This window comes from Lemur catta, chromosome 9 (assembly GCF_020740605.2).
Source record: "Lemur catta isolate mLemCat1 chromosome 9, mLemCat1.pri, whole genome shotgun sequence".
NCBI lineage: Eukaryota > Metazoa > Chordata > Mammalia > Primates > Lemuridae > Lemur > Lemur catta.
In genome coordinates, this window is record NC_059136.1 from 97,009,740 (window position 1) to 97,032,770 (window position 23,031).

The 23,031-nt window shown below is 34.2% G+C and overlaps 1 protein-coding gene across 8 annotated transcripts in view; it reads left to right on the forward strand.

Annotated features, from left to right (window-relative positions):
* The window catches only part of RB1CC1 (RB1 inducible coiled-coil 1), an 86,989-nt gene that overhangs the window by 18,082 nt on the left and 45,876 nt on the right, over window positions 1–23,031 (forward strand). For 6 of the 8 annotated variants that reach the window (XR_006737427.1, XM_045561753.1, XM_045561754.1 and 3 more), the window contains exons 2-7: window positions 1,177–1,291; window positions 2,210–2,332; window positions 3,805–3,931; window positions 4,099–4,269; window positions 15,089–15,291; window positions 17,090–17,516. Coding sequence is in view for 7 of the 8 variants with exons in the window: in XM_045561753.1 (XP_045417709.1) it covers window positions 2,262–2,332; window positions 3,805–3,931; window positions 4,099–4,269; window positions 15,089–15,291; window positions 17,090–17,516 (999 nt within the window). In the remaining variant the exon portion in view is untranslated. Of the gene's footprint in view, window positions 1–1,176; window positions 1,292–2,209; window positions 2,333–3,804; window positions 3,932–4,098; window positions 4,270–15,088; window positions 15,292–17,089; window positions 17,517–23,031 lie in introns of those variants that run through there. The other 2 variants (XM_045561758.1, XM_045561757.1) reach the window with 2 other exon arrangements.

Below are 23,031 nucleotides of genomic sequence, written 5' to 3' on the forward strand. Positions count from 1 at the left end.
TTTGTATTTGTTGAGTTTGAGAGGGTTTGGATGGATAGCTCAGGAGCAATTTGGGCAAGATTTAGGAGTCAGCAGTCAACAGTGATAGTAGTTGCAGCCGTGGGAGTAGGTGAGCTCTACTGTACGAAGGTGAGTAAGGAGGCCTGAGCTCCCACTCAAACATCGGAGAGTTGGCTTATGACCTGCCAAGTACCATATGTTTTTAATTCACATCCTCCTAATATCCCTTGATGTGGTTGTGCTGTATTAATTATCTATTGCTGAGTAAGAAATTACCATGAACTTGGCTGTTTGAAGCAACATAAATGTATTATTTCATAGATTGTAGGGATGGCTTGGCTAGGTCTTCTCCTTCTGAATCTCTCATAAGACTGAAATCAAGGTATTGGCCAGCACTGGAGTCTTGTCTGAGGCTCAACTGATCACTTTCTGAGTTCATTGGTTGTGGTCAAGATTCAGTTCTTTGAGGGTTGTCAGACTGAGGCCCTCTGTTGGCCAGAGACCACTTTCATTTTCTTACCAGGTGGGCCCCTCCCTATAGCAGCTTACTTGGTCAAAGCTGGCAAAGGAGAGAGTCAGCTGGAATGATGCAAGTTATAATCCTAACAGTCAGGGACACAATAACCCATCACTTTTGGATTATTTTATTGGTTAGAAAGATATCACAGGCCCTGCCTATATGTGGGCAGTAGGGGATTTCACTAGAGTGTGGATACTCTCTAGTGAGAGGTAGAGGTGAAATAGATAATTGGTGCTGTTTTAGAGGCTGTCTGGTACAGGTGCCATTTTTATTCCTGTGTACAAGAAAGGAAACTCAAATGGTTTCCAAGATCACGGGGTTGCAAATAATGGGGAGAAGACCAAAGCCAGGCTGTGTGACTCCATTGCCTGGGAACTTCTTTACTATTACAGTTTAAGGACTGAGAAAAGGCTTGAGAATCAGCAGTTTGAGGGGAGTTCGTTGGTGACACTTGTTTGATGGTCTTTCAGTGGAGTGATGTGGGTTGAAATCACTGGTTGGGATTTCAGTGAATATGTAGGTAGGAAAAGGGCCTAAGTAGAGACCACTCTTAACAGATGATAATTTTAAAAGAAAGAAGAGAACAGTAACTATATGTTATTGTTACATATTGAATTGTTTTTCTCTCTAATAATCTAGAAAATTTTCTTTTTCAGTTCTCTGAGTTTAACCAGTAATGCCATTCAGTTGCCAATTTCAAGCAAAGGAAACATAAGCCAGTTTTAATCTGCTTCTTAAGAAAAGTGGTGGTTCTATTCACAGTGCCTGACGGTAAGTCACAGTTGCTACCTTTGTAAGTTTTTGATTTAATGCATTTAAAATAATGATTTTGGAAACTTTAATTTTAAAACCTTACTTGCTTTTTCTTTCCTCTCTGTTAATTCAGAGAAGATACCTTTAAGGCTTATGGAGAAACCAGCATAAATAAAGATACCTACTACTTTCTGGGAGTTTATTTATAGTTATCTTTCACCACTTTCATTAATCCTAGATTTTTGCCTCCATTTGTTAAAAATAAAATGCTAGATCATGAAATCTGTTCCTCATTTTATTGATGTAGAAGCTTTATTTTATAGGTTAGGTTTTAGCTTGGACTCATTAATGACAGAGTTGTTTTAAATATTCTGATTTCCAGACCCGTATACTTTCTACTGTTGCTCAAGGGTGTTATAACTGTTAGGGCCAGAGTGTCTTATGGAGTGATTCTAGCCCACTGTGGAGGTGGAACACTGATGAAGAGGCAGCTGGTGGAAGGAATTGGGACTCATTTCCCCTAATTTGCAAGCAGTAATGCCTCTTCTAGTAAGTTTAACCTTAATACTAGTCTAGTTTTTATTGTTTTGAGGAAGAAGTTGGGGAAGAACTTTTGGTGATAAGAAGATGTTTGACCAAATGCTTTAATCTTAATGTAAAAAAACAGTGTGAAGTATGCACATAGCAACTTTTACCCTAACTGCTGGCCTCTTTTTTCCTGAAAACAAACTTTTTTCCCATGGTAGAACTGTTAACGCTTTTCACTGCTGTGTTTTTTTTTAAGCATCTGGTTTACTAAACTGCCCAGTTAGCCATCTTAGACATCAAAACCTATTTTGATTTTTTATTATTTATGTAGTAAAATTATGCTGCATCTGCATGAAGATATTTGCACTTGTAGTTGTATCTGTGAAATTGATTTCTTGTTTCTTCTAGTAACCATATCAAGAGGGTGAGGTGTGAGCTCACAGAATCCAGAGAAATCATCATGAAGTTGTATGTATTTCTGGTTAACACTGGAACAACTCTAACATTTGACACCGAACTTACAGTGCAAACGTGAGTTGTATTTCATTTATCTTCTTCAATTTTGCATTTTCTCTGCATGCAGAAAATTAAAGAAATATTTGATTTTGATGAAACTTTCACTGTTAGAAAAGTGTAGCACATGGTGATTCTTAAATCTTTTACCCAACACATTACATTTGTAATTGTCATCTTTCTCTGAAATGCTAGTTAAATTCTTTAAGTTGTGGTTTGCTCTGTTGCATGAATGTGATATTCAAAATTTAACAAGACCCACAAACAATCTGATTTCGAACTGAAGCTATATTGTTATAAGTACCTACAGCCAATTGCTATTAATATGATAAGTTTCACAGACTATTGTTAACAGAATTATTGCTAGCTTTAGGAACCAATATATATCACTTCCATGGTTTTTGGTCATTTGTTTTTATTCCTTTGCATGAATAGGGTCAATAGGTGTGTTTTGTGTGTTAATGAGAATAAAATAAGTTTAATATTTTTAGCCAAATTAGTGGGGCTCAGATGTCTAATAATTCTCGAGGTTTTCAGAGGTTTCCAATATTTACCTAATGAATGTCCTCCATGATATTTATGAAAGGTAAGGAGAGCTCAGAGTAAATCTGACACTGAAATTATTATAAATAATTTGTGAAATAAATAATCTTTGTTTAAAAATGGAATTATGCGATTATTTTATTTTTTTAGAGGATTCATTTTCATTAAACACAGCTTTACCCCTGTAGAAATAAATGTTTGAAAGATAGGAAAAAGAAGGAATTTTCACATGGTTTACACTAATGTAGTTTCTTTTCTGTAAAGTGATGTGGAGATTTGAACACAAATCTGTATTCTGAGGACTTTAGCAGACCTTATACTGATTTGAGCATATTCCATTGATATGTTTTAAGGAGAACACAAAAATAAATTTCTTAGTGCCTCTATTTCAAAGGCTCACTTTTAGATATGACACAATGGGTGATTTATTTACTGAAGATCGGGCACTTGTTTATGAAATCCACTTAGGCCAGGCGCGGTGGCTCACGCCTGTAATCCTAGCACTCTGGGAGGCCGAGGCGGGTGGATCGCTCGAGGTCAGGAGTTCGAGACCAGCCTGAGCAAGAGTGAGACCCTGTCTCTACTAAAAATAGAAAGAAGTTATATGGACATCTAAAAATATATATAGAAAAAAAAAAAATTAGCTGGGCATGGTGGCACATGCCTGTAGTCCCAGCTGCTCAGGAGGCTGAGGCAGAAGGATTGCTTGAGCCCAGGAGTTTGAGGTTGCTGTGAGCTAGGCTGACGCCACAGCACTCTAGCCAGGGTGACAAAAAAAAAAAAAAAAAAAGAAAGAAATAGGAAGCTTAAATTTTTTATTGCTGTTTGGGGGGTAAGTTTTAGAGTGAAATTCATTAGCCTATCCAGGTATTTTTATGTAGTACTCATTTGAAAATAAAAGTATGAGACAAATGCAAATAACTGATTTCTTTTTATTTTTTTTTAAGTGTGGCAGACCTTAAGCATGCCATTCAAAGCAAATATAAGATTGCTATTCAGCACCAGGTGCTGGTGGTCAATGGAGGAGAATGCATGGCTGCAGATAGAAGAGTGTGTACCTACAGTGCTGGGACGGTAGGTATCCAAGAGTCCTTTCGTACAGGGATGCTCCACCTTCATATCAGATAGGGAGCTGGGAACTCAGTGTTCAAAAGTAAGGTTTATTCGCTTCATATATTGAGGGCAATGTGCATGTTCAGTAACATTTTATTTCAGTTATATCTGCTTTTTTTTATATATAGGACACAAATCCAATTTTTCTTTTTAACAAAGAAATGATCTTATGTGATCGTCCACCTGCTATTCCTAAAACTACCTTTTCGACAGAAAATGACATGGAAATAAAAGTTGAAGAATCTCTTATGATGCCTGCAGTTTTTCACACTGTTGCTTCCAGGACACAACTTGCAGTGGTAAGATATAAACAATTGTTTAAATAACTGATTTTCCTAAAAGCATTCAGACCTAAATAGAGTAGTCTAAATTGCATAGGAAGCTTGCAAAAAACCATGAAAAATGACAAACCATTCTAAAAATGTATTTTGTGGTTAATATATCTAGTTTTTAAATTTCAGGCTCATACATTGTTAATTATTCTACATTCACAATTGCAGTATTTTAGAGTAGAAAAGCTATCTGAGACAGGATTGGGTCAACTTCTTTCCTAGATGACAGTATGTAGACAATTACTTTTGAATATTCTTTAATTAATAAAGTACCTGTGTTACAGTAGACATAGACAAAGAGAGCTTAAATAGCTCTAAAAATGTAATTCTTTTTCCCATATTTATGGTTAGTTCCTGGGACAGTCAAATTTCTATCCAGTATATACCTCTTACACTGCTACGTGCTGTCCCCACGGATTGTTTCCGACTTACTTAGTTTTTTCCTGTTAACTTGCTGTTTACCATACTATAATATCATAGACATTCATTAAGCTGTCAGTAGTAAGCCACATTTTGCTTCCAGACATGAAAAAATGTAGTCTTGGAACAAATGAAATAACAGTACTTACCTTTGTAAAAATAAACAGACAACATTACTAAACATTTACTTTGGTTAGTAAAACTCTTAGAGTTTTCTTAGCCAATTGTCTTACTAAAAGATAAATTGTATGATACAGCTAAAAAACAAAATAGCCCACAGTTGCATCATTTACAGGCAATACAATTAAAACAGGTTGCTAAAGTATGAAAAGATAGGTATATACAGAGCTAATTGGTTAATGTAAACAAAGATAAAAATGGCAATATTAATATTTAACAAAGTGGACTTAAAAGCATTAAACAGAACAAAGTGAAATGTAATGATAAAAGGTTTAGTTTATGAAAAAGATAAGTGAAATTATATATTTGCCTACCACCACCAGATAAATAACAGGATAACAATTATTAGAATTTTCAGTATAATTTAATAAAACCATGGTTTTACTGTCCCTAGTAGCATTATTAACAACAGCCAAAAGGTGGAATCAACCTAAATGTCTATCGGTGGATAAATGAGTAATAAAAAATATGGTATGTACATATAATGGAGTATTTTTCAACTTTAAATAAAAAGGAAGGAAATTCTCATAACATGCTACAAAATGAAAGAACCTTGAGGACATGAAACATGACCACACAACAAATGAGAAGACATATCTTACAAATATGATCGTGAACTTAATGAATTAGTTAGTTGCCAGTATGATGCCATGATTTTATTTTTGCAGGGGTGGAAGGAGCTTTGGGTTTCTTTTTGTTTTTGTTTTATTTTACATCTAAAATGGTCTTAAGGTCATATGGAAGGGTCAGTGTCCAAGAATAGCCAAGAAAGTTATGAGAAAGAAGAATGGAAGGTGGAGGGAAAAACATCACATTTTAAACACATTCTGTAGCTGCTATAACCAAAACAGTGACATAGGTCAGATTAATTCATTATGTAAGGAAATAGAGATGCTGTAACTTAATGGGCAAGAGTGTGGTTTCTGAAGTCAAATTACCTGAGATTATATCTGGTCCCTCCATTTACTCCTGGTGTGACCTTGGACTCAGTTACATCATTGGTACAATGAAGAACAGATTTTTGTGTATTAAGGCATATACATTTTGGAAAATGCACAGACCATATTGTACCTTAGTTCTTAGTGAATTTTCACAAAGGGAACACAAGATAAAAACGTAGTATCACCCCAGAACTCCCACTTCATGTTTTCTCCCTATCAGTACCGATACTCCCTCCTCATTAAAGCTAACCAATGTCTTGACTTCTAAATCATAGATTTTTTTTTTTTTTTGCCTCTTTTTGAACTTTAAGTAAATGAAATTATACAGTTTGTGTTCTTTTGTGTCTGGCCTCTTGTACTAAACATTATGTTCTTGAGAATCATTCAGAACATTGCATGTATTGATAGTTTGAATTCATTGCTACATAATATTCCATTGTACAAATATCCCACAGTTTATCTGTTCAACTGTTGGTGGATATTAAGGTTGTTTCCAGTTTTGAACTACTCTGACTAAGGCTGCTGTGAATATCTTTGTATTTTGTTGCACTTTTATTTGCATTTCTCTGGAGTTCATAACTAGGCTATGCCTCTGTTCAACATTACATACTGCTAATGTTTTTGAAAGTGATTGTACAGTAGTCCCACCTTATCTGTGTGGATTCATTCCTAGACCACCAGTGGATGCCTGAAACCATGGATAGTGCTGAACCTGATTGCAGTCCATTGGAACATGTTTCTGTTCATGTCTTTCACCCACAAATTTAATGCCTTTTCCATCTTAACTAAGCACTTGTCACTCACAGTAGCCATAACTTTTGCTGTTTGAGATGTGACAGCAAAACTAGCACGGATATCTTTTTCCTTTTCAATTTCACGGAAAGAAGATTTGTTCTTAGCATAGATCCTAGCAACCTCAGCACGCAGTAGTTTTCTTACTAAGTCAAGAACTTTCATCTTTTCACTTAGAAGCACCTTATGGCTTCTCTTTGGCATGTTCAAATTGCCAGCATCACTGCTCTTGCACGTTGAGGCCATTACTTAGTAAATAAGGGTTACTTGGACACAAGCACTGTGATAACTGCCATAGTCTAGATAGCTAAGTGATTCATGGGTGGGTTAGTAACTTACATAACGTGGTTACACTGGACAAAGGGATGATTCTTGTCCCAGTTGGGATGGTGCAAGATTTCATCACGATACTCTGAATGGCTCACAACATAAAACTTATGAATCGTTTACTTCTGGAATTTTCCACTTAATATTTTTGGAATGTGGCAAAACATGGGTAACTGAAACCATGAAAACCAAAACCACGGATTGGGAGCAGGGGGACTACAGTATTCATTTACACCCCTAGCAAGTGTCTGAATGTTTCACTTGTTCAAGAAACTCACCGATACTGGGTTTGCATGGTGCTTTTAGTTTTAATTATTCAGGTGGGGATTTGGTGATGGGTCATTGTGGTTTAATTTGCTTTCGTAGGTAGTTAATGAGGGTGAGTGTGTTTCCATACATTCATGAACCATTTGGATATCCTTTTTGTGAATTCACTCCTCCCCATTTCTTGACTGTTTTCTATTGTATTGACAGTCCTTTTCTAATTGTTATACAGCCTCTTTTACATAATCCTCATATATGCTTCTTGTTGGTTATATATGTTGAGAATATTTTATACCATGCTTTGGTTTGCCTTTTCACTTGACTAGTAGTGTCTTGTGATTTCTAGTTTAATGTCCATTCTATCAGTAGTCTTGCTCTTGGGTCTGTTTTTATACACTTCTGCTTCTCCCAAACTGCCGAAGAGGAAAATCAATACAGATGCCCTGGAGTATATCATCTAGTGTATTATCTTCCAAAGCCTCCTTTGTTTTTTAACCTTTCACATGTAGATCTGTAGGTCACCTGTAGTCGATTTTTTAATTAATATATACTGGTATAAAAATAGAAAATACATCACCCTGCCTTTTAAAACTTAATGCTATATCTTGAATTTTGCACATCCATACATTAAAAAGATATATATATATATATCTTCTCTGTCCAGCAGAACAGATATTTTATTTTTTATAATGACTACATAAATCCCATTTGTGTGCATGTAAATAATTTATTGATAGACATTGAGGTTTCCATTTTATTTTACAGTGCTGAAATAACCTTTTAGTATTCTTCATTTAAGCATAGATAGGATAAATTCCTAGAAGAGGAATCACTATGCCCAATGATAAATTAATTTTAATTTCAATAGTTATTGCTTGGTTGCCCTCTACAAATGCTCCAGCAGTATATACTTCCAACAGCAGTGAGTAGGTGTTTCTCTTCCTCCTCATTGTCACAACACAGTGCATTACTAAACTGTAGATGATAGTGTTTTGTTGTAATTTTGTTTTGCTTGAATTGAGTAATTTTTTTATAGATTTAAAAATACCAATTGTATTTCCTAATGTTGTTATGTCTGTCTGCTCTTTGTTCTCTTTGTCTCTTCTCTTTTATAAAGTTTTGTGTTTTCCCCTGATTGCTATGTAGAAACCTTATATGTGAGGGAAAAAATTGCCCTGTTATCTATGATATTTTGTGCAAATATCTTTTCCCACTTTTTCATTTGTATTTTGCCTTTGGGCTGTTTTCTCATATGGGAATCTTTTAATTGTACATTTTGAAACTTATCAGACTTTTTTATTTCTACATTTTGTGTCTAGCTTACAAAAGAGTTACTTGCTTTAAGATCATACTTTTTTCTAAGTCCTATATATATACACACACACATATATATATATTCACACACACACATATATATTTCTTAGTTTCATAATTTGTTCCTTTCAGATTTTTCTATAGCATGTGAGAGTGATATTCTTGTTGAATCTCTTTCCAACTTGCCATTCAGCTATCCCCATTCAAAATACTGTCTTTAGTTTATAGTAAATTTCAATGTGTATGTAGTTGTTTTATTAGATTTATTTCTCCATTTCAGTAGCAAACTTGTTATTTTTTGCATGATATATGATTTAAAATGTTTCTCTTCCCCTTTTCTCAGTGTTTAGCATATTTTAGTTTTTCTATACTTATTTTTTCATATAAATTTTAGCATCAGGTTTAATTTATGGAAATGTTGATTTGAATAATTGTATAGATTTATATAGGGAAAACTAAATTACTTATCAGAATTTCTGTTTTTAAATGTGATCTTAACATTTGTGTATATGTAAAAGTATGGACTTCTATGCAGTTATTTGGTAAACAACCACTTTCTCATTCTTCTCTTTTTCTTTTATAAAACTAAAAATGTTCATGTTTTATGTTCAGACATGCTTTTGTTGGTTACATATGTTGGAAATATGCTGTTCTGTGGCTTGCCTTTTCATTTGACTAATAGTGTCTGAATCTTGGCATGTATCTATCCCTATCTTTGTTACAGAAAATACAGAAATTCCTGTTTTTTTATATTTTTGAAATTAGTGATATCTGACATTTTTGGCATGATGGTATATTTTACAAAACATTAAATTATCCTTTCTTTCCAGTTACTAATCTTTTTGGAATCTTATTTATGGCTTTAATGTGCCACTCAATTCTACTTCCAAGTATATTAAGATTTTTACGTCCTTATTTTTGTGTTAAATTGTTCTTTAGTTTCCTTTGGTGTGTTACTATTTTCATATTTTAAAAAACTATTTGGAAACTGGTTCTTGTTTCTTTTGGGCCTTGGGCACTTTTTACAGAGAGAAAAATCTTTCACAGCTCTGCTAATTTTTTCTATAGGATTAATTTTTCAACATTCAGGAACAGTTATGATAATTTACAGAGGAAATTGTTCAACTGGTCTAAGTTTTATTGTATTTATAGAAGTGAGTTGAGTATCTCAACCTCTGTGATTATTTTCTAATACTAATTTCTGGGGCTGGGCACAGTGGCTCCAGTTTGTAATCTTAGCACTTTGGGAGGCCCAGGTCGCGGATGGAGGATCACTTAAGGCCAGGAGTTCAAGAGTAACATAACAAGGCCCTGTCTCTACGAAAAATAAAAAAAATTATTTGAATGCGTACCAGTAGTCCCCGCTACTGAGGCTGAGGTAGGAGGATCACTTGAGCCTGGGAGTTTGAAGTTTCAGGAAGCTATGGTTGCACTACAGTACTCCATCCTGGGCCACAGAAAAGTCTTGTGCATTTGCATCTTTTTGATACTTGATTAGATTTGCTCTACCCAGGGTGGTGCCTCCACCCTAGGAATATTTGCAAGTGTATGTGGGCAGTTAAGATTATTAAAATAACTGGGGAGTACAACTAACATTAATGGGCAGCTGAGTTGGGGATGCTAAGTGTAATACTGAACAATAAAGAATACCAATTGCTCCAGTGGAAATGGAAATGGGTTTTCTGTTGAGAAACAGTAGGTTACAAAATAATTTATTCATTTTATTGCTTTTATCAGTTTTGGATTTATTGTTAATTTTCTATATTTAATTAAGTCCATAAAGTTTGCACTGAGCATTATTTTAGCTGTATCCCAGGTTTGGATAATTTATGTTTTCATTTTGTGAAAGTAGGTGTTCTGTAGTTGATGTTTTTGGTTTCTTAATTGATTTGACTGTTGTATAAAGAAAATTTTTAAATTTTAGAGTGTATGTTTTATTTTTATCACAGTTTTTTCTTATTAATTTCTAAATTTGTTTTTATTCAGGCAAGTCAATATTGTGATTTTTGGAGTGGCCTTTTTATTATCTAATATTTGGTTAGTTACTGTGAGAATTATATGAACATTTGTTTTCACACATGCTTATTTGTTTTTGTGATATAGAGATTGATATATAACATTTAAATTGGCTTTATCAATTATATTCTGAGTTCTTTGAATAAAGAATGTTTACCAGATTTACATTTTTTTAAATATATTTACTTCTGGCATCTGAATATATGATGTTTTGAATGCTGCTTTTTGAAATTTTTCTTGTTGTCTATTTACTTTCTTTATGTGTATGTGTGTTCCATTGGATATTTTAGAAGGTTTATTGTCTGTTTTGAGTTCTTCTTCTGTTACCTTTTATAACAATATCTCCATTTGATACATTTAAACTCTTAGCAAAGTATCTTTTGCTAACTCTGAGCAATTGCAGAATTAGTATCCTACTACTTTCCTCCCCACCCGTTGCCCAATTTGATTCAGTTATCTCATTTTTAGACCTTGTAGAGGTCACCATTTATACCTTTAATTGTGTTTATGTTATTGTGTGTGGATTATATTGTCTTCAAAGATATTTTGACAGCTGTAGTATAAAGAAATCAGTATACTTAGACTGTTTAATCTGTCTCACTTTTTACTTCTGAAAATCTTTTCTGTCTTTAACTTAATGCCCATAGGTCTTTCAGATTTTGTCTTGAAATGGACTCAGTGCTTCCAACTTGTTTTTACTATATGTTATCTACATTTATTTCTTAACTCAGTGAAGATGTTCTTTAGTAGTTACTTGAGGAAGGGGTCATAAGAACTGTATTACTTACTATAAGTTTGAATATATTTGTAGGCTCGTGTTTTTGAAAGATAATTTCTCTCTATATTGTGTCATCTTTAAGACTTTTCTATCATGTAAAATTAATAGGTGCTAATCTGTAGCCAGATTGATTTCTCCCTTTTGATGAGCCTCTAGTGATTTAAGAGGTTTTGTGGGTGTGTGTGTGTGTGTGTGTGTGGTCCATGGCACTCTTTGAAATTCAGTTATTTTACTGGGCTATGACCTGATGTTGAATGATCTGTATTTGATATTTTAGGGATATTATCTCCTTTTAATTTTCAGATTCAAATTGTCAGAATCTTTGAGTATTTTTTTTCTGTGTATTTTGTTCTTTAGTGATACCACCTGGTAATTCTGTTTATTTCATTTGTATTGCTTGTTAAAGGTTGACTTACACTTCCCTGTGTTTTCAGCAGTGTCTTCTTCCAGTGTAGCCTTGTGTGAAGTGATTTGTTTGTTCCTCTTTTACTTATTTCCTGAGCTGAATCTCTGCATTGAGCTCTTTTTTAAGAAACAAAATTAGGTTAAGTTCTTGGGAAAGAATGTGGTGATAATACCCATTTTATCTGGGGAGGAGTTTTTCTGCCTTTGGTTTCTCTTTTTCTTATTCCTTTTTTTCATATACAGTAATTTAGTATAGATTTCATAGTTGTAAATTTTTGCTTATCTGTGAATGAGTTGAATTCTTCCTAGAAGACAGGGTAGGAAAAGATGTAAGACAAAGCCTTCTGGCTAGCAGGAAGTGTCCCGGGGTCATACAGGATCCCTGATAAGAATCAATATGTACATGTGAGAGAAGCAGAAATGACTTATTCTTTCCTTCACTTTAGACAACATTTAGCAGCTTGAGGGCTACTTTTACTCACAGTTTTTCCTCTGGGTTCTTTGCTCAGTTAGCAAGTATATCATATAAATAGGTTTTATAATTTATTCTCTTATGCTTGAATTTCATATATGGCCCAGAGCGGTTTGTGTATTCCATCCAGGATTCCACAAGGTGGCTTCAGTTCTCCCTAGTTTTGCTAAAAATCTGGGATAGTGGGTACCCTCTTTATCTGACCCAGCTTGATCCAGTTTTCATATTCTTCACAGGTTTGCTACATGTATTGTACGTGTGGGGGTGGTAGTAGTTTCCTAATTTATCAAGATGCTGTCTTTGTTTCTTGTTTTCCTTTTGTATATGGTTGGTTTCAGGAAAGAAAAGCAGGCGGAGACATATTTATATCATCATCTTAAACTGTCAGTGCTGTCCCTTTCTTAAACACATGTGGAAATAAGAACAGGTGAGGTTAAGTAATTTCTTTAAGGCCAAATAGCCAGTGAGAGTGAAGAGGGGCCTCTTTTCTCCAAGGCTGATATTCTTTTCATTTACATCATCATGCTGCCACAAAGCCAACATTCATATTTTATCTGCAAAGAGATTCTTTTGGGTTCAATTTCTTCATTAACAGTATTATTTTCTAAAACAGCGTGGTAATAATGATTTTTGCATGCTTTTAAAACTTTAGCAATATATATAGAGGAAAGGTGAACTTCCTTTTTCATTCATTCTGCGCTCTATCCCAATGATGATCAAACATTTGTTTTGCATTTTTCCAGACTTTTATATACAGGCATATGGGATGTTTCTATCTCGTACCTCTGTTGTTCCACATTTTCTAATTCTACTCTGCCCCCCCAAATAAATGGAAGCGTACTATTATTACTCCTTTTTCATTATTGCAAGGTGTACTTCATTTTTAAAATATTAGATTTATCTTCTTTTTGCTCTTAAACAGTGGCACAGTCAACATACTTGAGTATTTATATTTGTGTGTATCTGTGCCAGTGTTTCTGTAGGATCGATTTCTAAGAGCAGAATTTCTATGTCAAATTAAATATTTTATTTTGATGATTGTTCTCAAACTGCCTGATAGCCAATTTGAAAGTGTCCGTTTCCCCACCCTAAAGATGACATTTTTCTATCTTAAATTTTGCCGTGATAGATGACGGTGATGGTATCTGACCGAAGTTGAGCATTTTTCATTTATTTTCTATGTATCTATGGCATTTTCCTCCTCAGATTCTTTGTCCAGTTTCCGATTGGGTTGTGTTTTCATAAATTATAGGTATCTCCATGCATTATGGATATTTTGCCTCGTTTTCTGTTATTTACATTCATCTCCAGTATATTTTTAATTATTATTTTATATTTGTTACAGTTTTTTACAATCCTAGAAATTTAAATATTTATTTAGAATTTTTTTTTTTTATGTTCTCTGTCTTTTTTGTTTATGAATCTTCTCCCTACATTTTCTGCACATACTGCAAGAAACTCTTGCTTTAATGTACCCAACAATTTTTCTTTTTACTGGTCTTTTCAGGGGTGTCACCCACCTTCCATATTTTTAAAATATGAAAACGTTTTTACTTTTTCGTGCGTCATAATTCCAGGATTTTATTCACTCTATTTTAGAGTCAGTGTGGTGGTTTACTTTTTAAAGACATAACACACAAGCATCCTATTGACATCTCTAGCCCATAGGAAGTGTCTTATTTCTTGTTTACTTTGATGACTAGATAACTGTTGCTGCATTTATAAGTAGTCTTTTTACAACTAGCCTATGACAACTTGAAAATAATCACTTTACCTCCATTCTTTCAGGTATCTACTCCCCATTCCACCTTGTAAACTTTTTCCATATTATCAGTCTTCTTAAAGCATATGCTTGATTATGTTCTTCCATGTTAAAGAATTTTTCAGGAGGCTTCGTTTTATAAGTAAAGTCCAGCTCCTTCCGTACCTTAGTATTTTCTGGATCTTTTCATCATCTGGCCCTGTCTCTTTCTCTCACTTTCTCCGCTGGACTACTTGTTCCTAACCCATGATAGTTTACATTTTTTTCCCATTGCCACTTCATTATGTTCCAGCCTTTTGAAATGCTTCTTTCCCTAGGTTTATTTGTATTCTCTTTACTCCCTAATACTTAAGTTAAATGCTCTCACCTTTTGAAAAAGCTTTGACTTCTCCTGTCCTGTCTTTCTTGTGACTTTTATGTCTATCTTATAGCTGGTAACAAAGAGAGAATGTTCTCTTTTATTTCCTACCTGTCTAAAATCTTTTGCAACAGAAGACTTCTGTTTCTCATATATCTGCTACATTGCTTTCTAGTAGTTTGTACTTGATAAATATTTGCATACTTTCAAACTATGAAACTACTTTGATAGTTTCTTTGAAACTGAATGTCAAACAACCATTATGAAGGTATTTTTACCATTTGCATAAAATATTTTCTAGAATCTCCTTAAGTTAAAAAATATTTTATAGTTATTTTAATGTAGAAGTGGATAATGTATCTTAATCTTTAGTTTTTGTCTTCGCAAAATTTGTTTTTAATAAGTATGTCAGCCTGAGAAAACTAGAGGACAATGACATTTGAGATGGCACATGTTAGTCATTAGTCAAATCATTGGAACCCCCAATCCTTTGTTTTCCAGAGGTAACTTCTTATAGAATTCTTCTGTTAATCATCTCTTAGGATACCTGCTCAGAAACACCTCAGAATTCTTATCCTGTGTTATTTTTAGATTCTTTCTTAAAGGCACAAACAATGAAATAAACGGAAAGAGTCCTTTAGAAATAGTTTTTAAAAATGTGCTTAGAACACCTTCATGCATACATATTTGTGCCCAGCAAACGTGCACACAAACCATTGCCTTCTTTTATTTTCTTTTCTTTTCTTTTTTAATATAGGAAATGTATGAAGTTGCCAAGAAACTTTGTTCTTTTTGTGAAGGTCTTGTCCATGATGAACATCTTCAGCACCAAGGCTGGGCTGCAATCATGGCCAATCTGGAGGACTGTTCAAATTCATCCCAGAAGCTACTTTTCAAGTTTGAAAGTATTTATTCAAATTATCTGCAATCCATAGAAGACATCAAGTTAAAACTTACTCAGTATGTTTGCCATTAAAATGAATAATAAGATGTTTGTTTAAAATTCCTTTTAAATTTATTGTAGTTTTTCACTGTAAGTTTGTTTTTCATAGGACATATGTGTTTATTTTTGAGCATTTTATGATAGTGCTTTATAGACTGTAGTTTTTATAGATTGAATAATCTTAAAAGGACAGTCAGTTTTATTTAACAGCTATTTTTAGGAGCCTCTTTTTCTTGGGTTTTATTTATGAAAAAGGCTCAAAATATTTTTGAAGTCATTTACAAAACCAAGCATCTTTACCTGTCTTTTGTACAAAACAGAAATGGCAAGATGTTAAATAATATAACCAATGGAAATGGAAAAGTTTTCAAACATTGGACAATTGAGAAAAATTTTAAGGTCGTTTTTAGATGTTGCCACCCTGATACAGGTTTAATGAGGTGGAAAAAAGCCACTGTGTTTTAAGTCTCATTTGTGATGGCTTTCTAGGTCTTTGTATGGAAGCACATCTAATACATACTGGTTGTTTTTTAAGAGGGCTGTAAATAATGTAAAAATATACTGATAATTCAATAGGAATATAACCTTTATTCTGTGTGCATGCACATGCTTTCAATATTTTGTATTCAGTTTTTTTGTTTTGGGTTCTGTGGTTTTTTAACAATTATTATCTTGAATTAGAAACAAGTAGCAGATTCCTTTTTTTTTTTTTTTGAGACAGAGTCTCACTTTGTTGCCTGGGCTAGAGTGAGTGCCGTGGCGTCTGCCTAGCTCACAGCAACCTCAAACTCCTGGGCTTAAGTGATCCTACTGCCTCAGCCTCCTGAGTAGCTGGGACTACAGGCATGCGCCACCATGCCCGGCTAATTTTTTCTCTATATATTTTTAGTTGTCCAGATAATTTCTTTCTATTTTTAGTAGAGATGGGATCTCGCTCGGGCTGGTCTCGAGCTCCTGACCTCGAGCGATCCACCCGCCTCGGCCTCCCAGAGGGCTAGGATTACAGGCGTGAGCCACTGCGCCCGGCCAGATTCTTTATTTTTCTGTTTTTCTTTCTTTTGTTTCTTTTTCTTTCTTTTTTTTTTTTTTTAAATTTTGGTAGCCCCTTTAATTCAGGTTTCTCTATTTTGTGGTATGAATATTAGATACATTTTGGCCTTAAGTTGAAAATGGAAGAAATCTTTGGAGGAAAGAGAAGGATTAATTAAGAGTAGAAGGATCTTTTTAAAGTTTATGTGATAACCTTTTCAAGTAACTATTTTTTTGAAAGTTCTATTAGTTATGTCAGTTTAATGTAGGAGCCTGCATCAGTTTACATATGGTTTTGTAGAAATTAAAATCATCAAGATTTCATTTTTCCATTCTTTTCAATGATATTTAAGGCTTGATAAATACAAGTTATCCTTATCTATATTATTTTATACTATTCTTTCAGTGTCTCACATATATTTGATTAACTTAAAGACAAAAGGTTGTACTTTAAGGTACTGCTACAGTAGATCTTTTTTGTAAATTTGAATTCATTATACTTTAAGATTTTATAAAAGCTGAGTGTTTACTTGTTGTTTAGTATAGTCTCGCTAGATTTACTTTAGAGTGATAATTTAATGTGTTAATGGTACTCTTCTCTCTCCACTAATCTAGACTGCTTTTAGTGAACAGCTAGTTCATAGACTAGTTTATGTATGTATAATATAATAAAGAGGTGATAAGATGTGTGTGTATGTGTGAGAGATAATAAAATGTGATTTCATTCAAACATGCTAATCCCTAACTTGAGCAATCTCATTACTGATAGATCTTTTGTATTTTAAGTTTAGGAACTGCGGTTTCAGTAATGGCCAAGATTCCACTGTTGGAGTGCCTAACCAGACATAGTTACAGGGAATGTTTGGGAAGACTGGATTCTTTACCTGAACATGAAGACTCAGAAAAAGCTGAGATGAAAAGATCCACTGAACTGGTGCTCTCTCCTGATATGCCTAGAACAACTAACAAATCCTTGTTAACCTCATTTCACAAGTCAATGGAACATGTAGCCCCAGATACCACAGATGCCGAAAGTGGCAAAGATATTAGGGAATCTTGTCAAAGTACTGTTCAGCAGGATGAAACGTCGATAGATGCTAAAGATGGTGATCTGCCTTTTTTTAATGTTTCTTTGTTAGACTGGATAAATGTTCAGGATAGACCTAATGATGTGGAATCTTTGGTCAGGAAGTGCTTTGATTCTATGAGCAGGGTAAGTAATGTTAATTTGATATTTCATATCTTATTTGACTTCTTTATATTACTTATACTAAATATATAATGAGAATGGGTATTACGTTTGAGTAGAAATAAATGAACACGAGTGAAACTTTCAAACCTAGTTTGAATCAAATTATTTCATAACCTTATTTGTGAATTGACTATAAATTTGTGAAGATTATTTGAGATCATGAAAGTAAAATTTAAAGTGGAGTGAGAAACAATTTACATGCAGTTAACGACCCAGGTCTTGAGTGGTTAGATACTGAATATTTCCATCGCCCAAAAGTCACCTTATTAGGGCTCTTTCCAATCACCATCTCTGTAGAGGGAAACTCTTTTATAGTTTTTAATGAAGAAATTTCAAATACTGCACCTGCCATAAATCTTCAAAATTCAAAACTTAGACATGGTGTTTGTAGATCTGTTTAATAATTATAGTGAGCTTGTATTTTGGATTAAGATCTTCACACATACTTGAAAAACTTTTAAACCTGAGGAATAAATACCTTTCCATATCTATTACATAAAGTGATACAAAATCTTTCAAGCCAGGAAAGAAGTTGATAGGGCATGTGTTTCAATGATACAAAAATATGAAATAATGTTTTGAAAGCTGCTTTGTCAAAAGATAATGGTTAAAAGTAGTTAAACTTTTCTCAAGGAGCACTTAGTTGGAAAAGCATTACTCTTTGATTTACTGTTTACAGAAAGCACATTGTCTGTAATGCCTGGAAAGCAGTGCAATACTTTTCTTGTTTAAGTTACACGATGTAGTAAAATGGAAAACTTAGGGGGAAAAAACCTTACATTTTTAAATTCTCTCAGTATCCAATTGCTTGATGAGATTCTATAGGGTAGGCATTTTATTCGATGAAGAGCAGTTGGTCGGGGCAGGGAAGTATGTAATATATTGCACAAAGATTACTGACAAAAATGAATGAAAGCCGGTGTTCCTGTTTAAACTACTGACATTATAGTAGCCTAAAAATTCTATTTATTATTGTAGATTATCACCCACATGATATTGCGATCAGAATAATTGAAGTCTCATTTTTTATAATTAATTGAGCCGTGCCAGAAGTCAGAACAGGGTTGTAGACTGTAAAGAGAACCTGAAATTGGCATTGTATTTGCATTTTTAATGTGAAATCTAGTAGTCATAGGTTTTGCTCACTTTTTATAACAAGAGGAAAGAAGCAATGCTTCTCTAGTGTCTTAATAATGAAAATTCACAAATATTTGTACCTATATAAAACAGAAGTTAGTTATATTGTTATTACTAAGGGAGTACATTTTTTTACTTTTCAGAGGTTAATGGTTACTTTGATAGGACATAGCAACAACATCTTGAAGTCTTTGTGATATTTTACATGGCCATTATATTCTGAAAGCAAATATAAACTTGCGTTTAGTTATACTCATTTGTTACAAAATGATTTAAAATGGTGTCTATAATGCAATACTCATTAGTTTTTTAAGTCTACAAAAACATTATTTTTTTATAGACTTAAAAAAATATATTATTTGCTCTAAAGCAGTAAAAGCCCATTTTGGAAAAATTTTGTTTGTATATTGCTTTTATTTTACAAAATATGTGATGGTTCTGTAAATAGGTTGTATTGCATAATAGGTGACACTTTGCCGTGAATTTTGAGGGGATTAATATTTTTCTCCTCTCAGTATTTCTATGTATTTATTTTTAATACCACCAATTCCATTTCTAACGATTGATTGACCTGAGTGTGGGAGTTCTCTCTTATCAGAAATGCTTCCTTTTCCTCACATTTATTAAATAGTTGTCCAGAACAACTAACCTACTTGATATCTGGTAGCGGCAATGCTGTTTGCCAATGAAGTATCAATAAATAATAAAGAAGAAAAATGTGCCAGGGTTTGGTTTTCCCCTAGAAAAGCTAATTCTGTTTAAGGCATAATTTTTGCAGTCTAATGCCAATTGCAACAGTATTTGTGACATGTGTTTTCAACTGCCAAATTAAAATATCTTTCTTAGGAAATTAGCCAGGATATAGTTATTTTGGAATTCAGGATTTGGAATCATAGGGGCTCAAATCCTGACATTGCCATTCATTTGTTACATGTCATCCATTATAAGTCACTTAACAATTTTGAATCCCCAGTTTTATATTTTTGTGGATTAACAGATGCTAGTTTTGTTAATTATTTAGTTCTTCCCCCAATTTTAATCTATCATAAAAATTTCATGATCATTGCTGCATTTTTGTAGACTCACATATTTTCTTAGATTTTAGTATGTTCTTGCTAGAATGACTCCTGGATGTTCTGTTTCAGATTATACTGTAAAAGGCAAACTGATTTGTGTTTCTGACAAAAAGAATGTATTCTGCAGCAATTGGGTGTGAAATGTTCTGTAAATGTCAATTAGGGGCATTATATCTAATGTGTAGTTTAACTCTGCTGTTTCTTTGTTGGTTTTCTGTCTGGATGATCTGTCCCTCACTGAACGTGGAGTGTTAAATTCTCCTACTATGATTGTATTGCAGTCTATCTCTCCTTTAGATCTATTAACATTTGCTTTATATATTTGGGAGCTCAGTGTTAGGTACATTGATATTTATAATTGTTACATCCTCTTGCTGAATTGACCTCTGTTGTTATGTAGTGACCTTCCTTGTCTTAATATAGTCTTTGATTTGTAGTTTATCTTATCTGATGTGAGAATAAATATGCCTGTTCGTTCTTGGTTTCCAGTTGCATGGAATTATCTTTTTCCACAGTTTCATTTTCAATCTGTGGGTATTTCTATAGGTAAAACGGCTTTCTTGAATGCACCATATAGTTGGGTCTTGTTTCTTTATCCATTCAGCCACTCTGCCTTTTAATTGGAGAATCGAGGCCGTTTATATTCAGTGTTGTTATTGGTAAGAATGGACTTACTACTGCCATTTTGTTGCTTATTTTCTGGTTGTTTTAAGACTCATCTCTTCCTTCTTACTACTTTTCTTTGTAGGTAAGTGAATATCTCTGGTGGTAAGTTTTAGTTTGTTGCTTTTTATTTTTAGTGAATCTATAATAGATTTTTTTGCTGTGGTTACCATGAGGCTTAAAAAACCATTTTATAGATATAACAAGTTATTTTAAAGAGATCACAACTTAGAACACAAAAGTGTAGAAACAAAGGCAAATAAACACACACACACAAATCTACACGTTTGACTCCATCCTCTCCATGTTTTAACTCTTAGTTGTCTCACTTTACATATTTTTGAATTACCTCTTAAAAGGTTGCAGTAGCTATTATTGTTTTTGACGGATATGCCTTTTGAGCTTTGTACTAGAATTATGAGGGGATTACACATCAAAAATATAGTAATAGAGTATTATGGGTTTGTCCATGTACTTAATTTTACCATTGGATTTTTATACCTATGAAATTTTCCTGTGCACATTACTGCTCCCCCCGCCCCCCGACTGAAGAACTCCCTTTAGCGTTTCTTGTAAGACTGGTCTGGTGGTGGTGAATTCTCTCAGCTTTTGTTTGTGAAAGACTTTATTTCTCCTTCATATTTGAATGACAGTTTTGCTGGATACAATATTCTTGGATCACGGATTTTTTTTTTTTTTTTTTTTATTTTACTTTGAGCAATTTGAAAATGTCGTTTCACACCCTCCTGGCCTGTAGTATTTTTGTTGAGAAGTCTGTTGGCAGATGAATTGGAACTTGTTTATATTTTATTTGCTTCTTATCTCCTGCTGCTTTTAGGATCTTCTTTTTTGTTCCTTGGCCTTTGAGAGTTTGGAATAGTCTTATTTGGGCTAAATCTGTTTGATGTTCTAAGATTTTCCTGTACTGAGATATTTATATCTTTCTCATGTTTTGAAAGTTCTCTGTTATCTTGTTGAATAAGCTCTCTACCCCTTACTCTTGAAGCTCCCTCATGAACCCAATATTTCTTAGGTTTGATCTTATGAGGTAATTTTCTGTGTATAGGTGATCTTTGTTCCTTCTCATTCTTTTTTTCTTTTTTTTTCTTCTGACTGTATTTTCAAACAGCCGGTCTTCAAGCTTCACTGATTCTTTCGTTTATTTGGTTCATTCTGCTGTTTAGAGCCTCTAAAGTGTTTCTCAGTTTAGCCAATATACTACTCAGTTTCAAGATTTCTGTTTGATTTATTTTAATTATTTCAATCCCTTTATTAAATTTCTCTGATAAATTTCTGAATTGCTTTTATTTGTTATCTTGGAGATCACTGAGTTTCCTTAAATGTGCCATTTTGAATTCTTGGTCAGAGAGCTCACAAATCGCCATCTTGTTAGGATCAGTGACTGGATTTTTGCTTTGCCCTTTTGGGGACATCATGGTTCCTTGTTTGCTGCTGTTTCTTGTGGGTGTGTGTCTATGTCTTTGCATTGAAGGATTATTTATTCCACTCTTCTCTGTCCAGCTTGTTTGGGTTTTCATTGAATATATTTACTTAGTGAATTTCCACTGCTAGGTCACTGCCTCCTTTTCTGCTCTAGGTTGCTCCTGAAGCCCAGGTTCACCTTGGCACTAGTAAATGGTCAGAGAACTGCCTGTTCCCAGTGGGAGAGGTCCCAAAAGGATTCTCTCAACAGTGTGGGATAACCCAGCAGTTCATGCCCAGGGGACCTGGGGAATGTACTACAGCTGCTCTTAATGTGGCGTCTCCTTTGGCCAAGGTACAGAGCAGAGTTTCTCCAGTTCGGAAACGACAGTCCCTCCTCTCCCATCTTTGTCTTTGCCTGTCCTCCAGGATATTTCTCCCTTCAGGCGGTCACAATGCTACCTGTGGGTTAAGGCAAGAATAAGTCTCCTGCCATTGAGCCCAGGAAGATGGGGAAGCTGATTGACCACCTCAATTTCACTCCTTCCAGTGTAGGGAATGTATGAATTGAGGGGAGATTTCTAGCATGGCTGGTGCCTGGCAAAATGGGGAGGCGGGGGGGATTACAGATGTGGAAGTCTGGTTCTCCTACTGTCTGCTCATAGCTTTTCCACTCTTCTGAGGCTCTGGGAACTGTCCCATCCTCATACTTGAGTTCTGGGTTGTTGCTCGAGAAGATGTCAGTGCTGTATATTTTTTTGTTTGTTTTTTGGTGGGGTTGGGAGCCTGGGGGACAGAAGCCAGCTTGCCTCTACAGCTCCATTTTGGAACCAGAACTCTCTGACAATTAATAATTGGAAATGTGTGCACTTGGCTCATTTCTAAGCTTCCAGATTAATGGCAGCATAATTTATTGAATCTTAGTATTTCTTTCAGGCAGTTTATGATCTTAAGGAATGCTCTTGCTTGCTTTGTGCACTGGGGATATGTTTGAAGATAGGATGATTAAGAATGGAGAGTATGAAAAACTTCTGTTTTTACAGTTTCTTCTCAAAGACAACAATTAAGTTAGTCTTTATAGATATCAAAGAAAGAGCCCAAGAGTAAAAATAAGTGTAGCACTGTTAATTATTGATAATTGGATAAATAATCATTAATATGATTCTGTGGTTTAAATA